This window comes from Geospiza fortis, unplaced genomic scaffold (genome assembly GCF_000277835.1).
Source record: "Geospiza fortis unplaced genomic scaffold, GeoFor_1.0 scaffold110, whole genome shotgun sequence".
NCBI classification, from domain to species: domain Eukaryota; kingdom Metazoa; phylum Chordata; class Aves; order Passeriformes; family Thraupidae; genus Geospiza; species Geospiza fortis.
Window position 1 is genome coordinate 384,452 of NW_005054593.1, and position 6,873 is coordinate 391,324.

A 6,873-nucleotide genomic window follows, 5' to 3' on the forward strand; every position below is an offset into this window, starting at 1 on the left:
ATGTCCTGTGCATGGGGACTCTGCACAGCAGGGAAATGCAATGAGATGAAAACGGTTTAGATCCATTTATCCACTGCATTAACCAATGTGAGAAATTACACCCAAATTCCAGGGATTTCCTTGAGCCACAGAGCTGCATCCAGGTGGCATTGATTCCTTGTGAAGTGAAAAGCTCATCCCCAGAGCAATTATTTCCCTCCTCATCCCCAAAAATCAGGACATCCTTATAAGAATGGGAGTAAAATCCTACACAGAAAGACTGGGAGGAATTTTTTGGGGAAGAGCAGAACTTTCACAGCCACGTAGACACTCCCAAACTCAAGGGATTTGCAGAGAAAATGACAGGAAAAAAAAAATCAGGTGATGGCTGGAAGGTGGTGATAACAATATTATGCTTTTATGGTCCTTTTTAATTAGGATGGGTCTCCAAGGAATTTTGGGAAGTATGATTTGTAAAAGTGCTCGTGACTCCCAGCAGTTCAAACACCCCCCAGAAAGGTGGTGTGGGATGGAACAGCCACTTAAGAGCAGAGGCACGCAGCAATTTGGAGCAGGTTTATGACTTGCAAATGGAAATTACAGAGATGGTCCCAATGGCCAGGATGCAAATCCCACACTCAGCCAGATCTGGCAAAGGGGAAACACCAGCACAGACTGCAGCAGGGGCAGGGGAGGTGAAGGGAGGTGTGCTGAAATTACATAAATTAGTGCATGAAATTTCATAAATACTACCAAAAAAAATACCCTAAACATAGGAAAAAATGTTAAAGAGGTGCAGGGAGAGTCTGGAATTGTGGAAAAACTGGTGGCACGGGCAGAAGGGTTCAGGAAGGGTGCTCTGGAGGTGGAGCACAACACCAAGGGGTCAGGAGGTGATTTCCTGATGGATTTAAGACCTTTTTTTCTGTTTGGAAGGTTGCTTTGGCTGCCCATGTGTATCACAGATAAACAGTCACGGAATGGGGGCCACAGGGGTTAGGGACAGGCAGTGCCACAGCTTCACTCCCCAAGAGAAAACTCCCATCTGTCTTCACATTTCTCAGATTTTCCAAGGTCAGAAATCCTTGATGGACCCTCTAGAACAAATCTATTGGAGGATTTGGGGTTCAGGAGATGCTAATGAGAGATAAAACAGCAACAGCCCCATGGTGGGGGTCCCTCCAGAGCAGAAATAACAGGAACAGTGGGGGAAAAGCCAGGAAATCCAGATTTGGACAATTTTTTGAGCACAGCAAGCTGAGAAATGAAGGCACTGAGAACCTGCACGCTCAGATTGGATCCCCTATTAGAGCCTCAGCTAATTAGGGCAGCTAAGAGGCTTCAGTGAAAGTTCAGAGTGTACATCCAAGGAGCTGAACCCAGCCCTGGTGCTGTGGAGGAGCTGCAGATGGGAGATTACAGAGCACGATGATGCAAGTGCTTTGTGCAAGGAGGCAGCAGCAGCACAAGCAGCATCATGCCCTGAGCACCCTGGGAACAGCCCTGTGTCCCCAGCCTGGCAGAGCTCTGCTAATTAACCAAGGCAGAGCTGCACAAGTGCTGCTCCAGCTCATTGTCCCAGTGCAGGGCCAGGAAACTCAGGGGGATGTTTGGGACATGATTCCGGCTGGGGGCACAACTGCATTTTCCCATCCCAGTTTCTGTTAAGCAGAGAGGGCTGAAACCCCTGAAAGCTCTGCCAGCATCCCCTAAAATGCCACTGGAAAAGCTGAGTCCTTGGAGAGAATTCCTTGCTTGCAAACAAGTGGATTTTGCCTGGATTCTGTCCTCAGCACAGAGGATTAATGCAGAATTCAGGCAAACAGACAAATTTACTCTGATTTCCAGCTGGGAAGAGTTGTCCTTCCTGCAGGAAACTCTGGGGACAGAACATCTATTTTGAGCTGTGTCCACAGAGCTGGTGTGGGTAAAACCTCACAGCCACACTGAAGGCCCCCAAGCCCTTCCAAGGTTTAATTTTGTTTGCTCTCTGCTCAGTGACAGTGATGCAGGGATGGGAACCCCTCTGGATCCATCTCTGCGGATGGTTTTCTTCAAAGCCTGGCTCAGCCTTTGTAAAAAAAAACCCTTTTCAAAGCAGCTCTGTGGGAAGGAGGAACACCCAGCTCCCCTTCCCGTACCCACAGCGAACTTTGCTTTAAAAGATAAAGAATTAGAGCGAAAAACAACCAGATCAAAGTGGTTTTTCAGCAGAGCTGACCTGGCATGCTGAGCACCAAGGCTGGAGCTGGAAGGCAATGCCAGGTTATTTCCAGCTCTGGGACTGGCAGGCAGAGGTGAAGCTGTCTCCTTTGGAGAGCAGCCCTGTAAAACAGGTTTGGGATGAAGGATCCCCTTTCAGAATGAAGGATGCTGGCTCCAAGGGGGGGCTTTGCTGATAAATCAGGGCTTTATTGGCCTGTACAAGCAGCTGTGGAGCATTCTCACTTTTCAGGTGTGAGTTGTTATTCCCCAGCCTCACAGATTTTTTTTTTTCCTGGCTTGTTTTGGTTTTTTTTGTACTGGTTCTGGTGCAAACTGTTACTTTTCCTTTAAACCTGCAGCAGGAAATGAATGCAAAGTGGATCTGGGGAGAGCATTAAAGGTTTGCTGGGTAAAATAGGCAAATAGCACTGGGTGGGAAGTCAGGACAATGTCTGTGTCTGAGTCCCTTTGCCTTTCTCTCACTTGTGTCTGCTCAGCAGGACCAGGGGGTGAGTGACTCTCACCCCAGGCTCCTGAAAAGTGGAAGATGCTGCTGTGTTCTCTGTCTGGGACAGAGATATCAGCCTTTGCACTGCCCTAACTATAGGTGTCTGTTCTGGCTTGTTTGCATTCCTCTCCTCTGTCTGCTCCGTGAGACAAGCAGCGTTTCCTAATTCCTTTCCCAGCTCTAAAGCGCAGCCCCTCTCCTCCCTACAGCAAAGCCAGGCTGAAATCTGCATTAATTCTGCAGACCCGAAGGGCAGATGCACCTAAACCAAGCTTATTCTGTGACACTTTTGTGCCACCAAATCACCGAGCTCCCAGGTTGGCAGTGCAGCAAAACAAACCCCAGTTCTGGAACCCTCCCCAGTTCTGGAGCCACACAGCAGCCAGGGATGAGGAAATCCTCGCAGATAAATTCTGGACACCCAGCAAGGTGTGAAAGGCTCTGTCAGGACACAGCTTTGCTCTGGTCAGCACTTCAGTGGCACAAGATTTGGAGGTTTTAAAGTGAACAAGCTCTGTCAGGACACAGCTTTGTTCCAGTGGCAGGATGGATCTGGAGGTTTTAAAGCTCCTCTGGAGCTGCTGGGATGCCAGGCTGGGAGAACAGGGCAGGGATAGGGTGACCTGGTGTGAGGTTGTGGCTTCTCCCTTCCAAAAGGGCAGCAGCACCAGGCGCCCTCCCAGTTTGTGGTCACAAATTCCAGCTGGGCTGATGTGATAAGGAGAGGTGTCACACACCAGGGGCTTGGAAATATTCATTGCTCTTTGTGGCTCCTGCTGAGGCTCCACCTCTGGTGAATAAACCAGGGGTGGGAACAAACATTTGTAGGCAACAGCTTTGCTGCTAATTGTTTTTGTCTGAGTGAATGCTCGCTCGAGTTACAACACGATCAAACTCTGTCAGGAGAAACTCACACATGGGCATGATTCATGTTGATAAATCCTAAATCCTCTAGGCTGAGTAGCAGCAGAGCTGAAGGTGGCACAAGGACTCAGAGACAGGAATCAAACAGCATTTAAATCCCATTCTCTGCTCATGCATGGCTGTGCCTTTAAAATCAAGGTGCTGGAGGTGTCTCCAGCCACAGGAGGAAGGATCTGAGCAGCTTTGCTTCCTCAGGAAGCAGCTGCTCACCTCGTTCCAGGCAGGAATCGGACACCTTGGCAGACACCAGGCACAGCTTTATGTCAGGGCTGACATCAAAACCACGAGGACAGGCAATTATGGAACAAACAGCAGGCTGGCAGCCCTGCAGGAATTTGGGAAAGGCTGTCTGAGACGGGGAAAAGGCTTTGTCTGGTTTCAGCAGGGCTGCCAGCTGGAGATGACATGGCAAGAAAAGACCAGAGAAGCCAGAGATAAGCTCTACACAAGATGCTCTTTCAGCCTGATGAGGTAAATCTTCCCAGCTCCTTGGGAAGAGTAGAATTGTTCTTCCCATGAAGGGAACTCAAGGATTTCGCACAGCAGGTACCTGTGTCTGCCTGGTCACCACATCACAGCACTGGTTTGGGGTTTAGGAGATCTTAGTGCCCTTCCTGCTTCTGACTGTGTGACTCCAGGCACCTTGTTTTATGTAATTAATATTTTACAACTCTCTTTATTGGCATCTCCCCTGTCCTGTCTGCTTAGAAAGTTTCTTCCTTTTACCACGGGGATGTGCAGCAACAAACGTGGTGAGACCCTGGTTTTTTTGCTAGAACAAGTGAAATCCTCCTCATCCACCCAGAAAGCAAACAACAGGAAGCTTTGAGCAAACAAAGGTAAAAGACATTTCATTAGTGAAATCTCCCTGGATGTCCATCCTCTGAACCTGTTGTAGTAACACTTCAGGGGAAATGATCAGGTTTTGTGCTTGCACCAGGGTTTGTTTTTTTTTTCCTCCATCTAAACTTCAAAAGATTTTTTCCATAGGTGTGGCTCAACAGAAAAGAAAAAAAAAAAAAACAACAAAACCTAATCTCACTCTAATGAGCTGAGATAGCAATTTTCAATAGTTATTAGTACCCATGAGTAACTTTAGCAGCCGCTGATTTGACAATTTGCATTCTGGAGGTGCTGACCCTGAGCAGTGCCCACCTTTCTGTGGGCAACACCACACAAACACTGTCAAAACTCAAGAAAAATTTTAAAACCTTGGCATTTAGGGCTTTGATTCAGCCTCTGCTAGAAGTCAGGTGTGCTGGCAGCCAGGCTCTCCATCCCTAAATGCAGCTTGGAGCCCAACCCCAGCTCTGTGCTGCTGCAGCCAGGATCAGGAGAACACCAATCCCATGGAAACAGCAGCCAGGAAATATCAGTATCCACTAAACACTTCCCACCAGCAGTCAGGAAATATCAGTATCCACTAAACACTTCCCACCAGCACCACTGCATCCAGGATTCCACCCCAAAAATGACCTGGGAGCAGGGGAGCAAAGGCTGTGCTGTGACATCTGCAGGCTGCTGGGAGCTTAAGGAATGAAAGGAGGAATGAAAGGAGGAATGAAAGGAGAATAAAATTACCTCTTTGCCCGCCTTCTCGATCTCCACTGTCACCGTGCTGTGGTTCTTGTGCTCCTGGAACATGCAGAGGTAGCAGATGCACATCTGGTCTGTCTGGCAGAACAGCTCCATGGTCTTGCCATGCACGGGGCACTTTCTGGCTTCGAAGTCCCTGATGGGGTCCAGCAGCTGGTGGTCCCGGAACGCCGCTCCCTCCAGGTGGGGCTTGAGGTGCAGCTCGCAGAAGGAGGCCTGGCACACCAGGCAGGACTTGACAGCCTTCTGCTTGTTGTCGATGCAGGAGTCGCAGAGAACGTCCTCCAGCTTCACGCGGGGCCGCGAGCCCGCCGCTCGCTCGGCCTTGTTGAAGGGTCTCCTCAGGTCCCCCGTCTCCACCAGGGGCAGGGAGGATTTCTTCAGGTCCCCCGTGGAGAACAGGGACTTCCTCCCTTCCCCGTCAGCGGGCAGGAAGCTCTTTTTGGAATCCAAGGAGAACAGGGACTTCCTGAGGTCGCCCTTCTCCGGGAAGTTGAGGCCTGGTCTCCTCATGTCTCCGATCTGGCCGCTGTTGAACTGCATCTTCTTGGAGTCGGCCGAGTCCATGCTGAAGTAGGTTGACCTCTTCTCGTCGGATGACTCCACAAACTGAATGATGGGCCTCTTCCAGTCACTCCCAGAGAAGAGGGAGCTCTTGATCTGCCCTGTCTCCAACGCAGCGCCGCCCGTGCCTTTTATAGCTTCTTTCTCGCCTCCGCCAGGGCTCGTGGCCTTCTTGGCCTCCTCTTCTTTTTTGGGGGTAGTTGGGCTCTTCACGTCCTCGGGCTTGCTGGCGGTGCCGTTTGTCCTGGCTGCACTCCCCGTTTCCATGGCCTAAACAGGGCTTTTTAGGGGTTTCTCTGCTCGCTCTCTGCTCCAGCTCCCGGCTCTCAGCCCCCTCCAAGGCAGGCAGGCTCTGCCTGGTGCTGCTCCCAGCCAGGAATGGCTCTGGAATGCTGAATTCGGGGAACCTTCCTGCCCCGGTGATGCAGCCCGAGCTCCCGAGGAGGAGCAGCGCGCCCGGATCGCGCCCAGGTGGATGCAGGGGGAAAGAAAGGAGGAAAGGAAGGAGCAGACGTGGAGGGATCAGAAGAGCTCCAGCTGTGCAGTTAATTATACAAGGCAGTCCACACCCAGGAACATTCTTGTCTAACCAGGTTGGGGAGGAAGGGCTGTTTATATACATAGAAATGTCTCCTTTAAAAAAAAAAAAAAAAGAGAAGAAAGAAGAGAAAAGAAAAAAAAAAGAAAAAAGTCATTTTCATTAAGATGTAGCAACCAGTTCCACCACTTGTTTCAAAAATAATTTGGTTCCCTCCTTGCAGAGATGGGCAGGGTCAGGGAGCCCATGAGATGCCCAAGGTGGGTTTGTTAACTGGGTCATAGCCGTGCACCAAAATAATTAGGGTTGTAATTAAAATGAACGCCTAGAATAAAGCATTCTTCATGCAGGCTCCCCCCGGGGCTTGCTGCGTTCAGGAGGGAGGAGAAATTAATGGTTAATACTGGGTTTAAATGGCCCTATTATCTTTATTTTGGTTTTATTTTGGGTTTGTGCAAGGTCTGTCCATCTAGACCTGGAAATAACGCAGCCACAGTTCAGAACAGGTAAAAATTGGCTGGCCCTGCTTTTCCCACAGGCCAGGCAACCTGCAAAAGAT

General features: G+C 49.8%; 1 protein-coding gene across 2 annotated transcripts in view; it reads right to left on the reverse strand.

Moving 5' to 3' along the window:
* TRIM29 (tripartite motif containing 29) overlaps positions 1–6,319 on the reverse strand; it is a 26,393-nt gene extending 20,074 nt beyond the window's left edge. The window contains exon 1 of one of the 2 annotated variants that reach the window (XM_031064454.1): positions 5,198–6,319. In XM_031064454.1, the coding sequence (XP_030920314.1) occupies positions 5,198–6,043 (846 nt within the window). In that variant the 5' untranslated portion in view covers positions 6,044–6,319. The remainder of the gene's footprint in view (positions 1–5,197) is intronic. The other variant, XM_014310823.2, reaches the window with a different exon arrangement.
* Between the last annotated feature and the right edge of the window lie 554 nt (positions 6,320–6,873).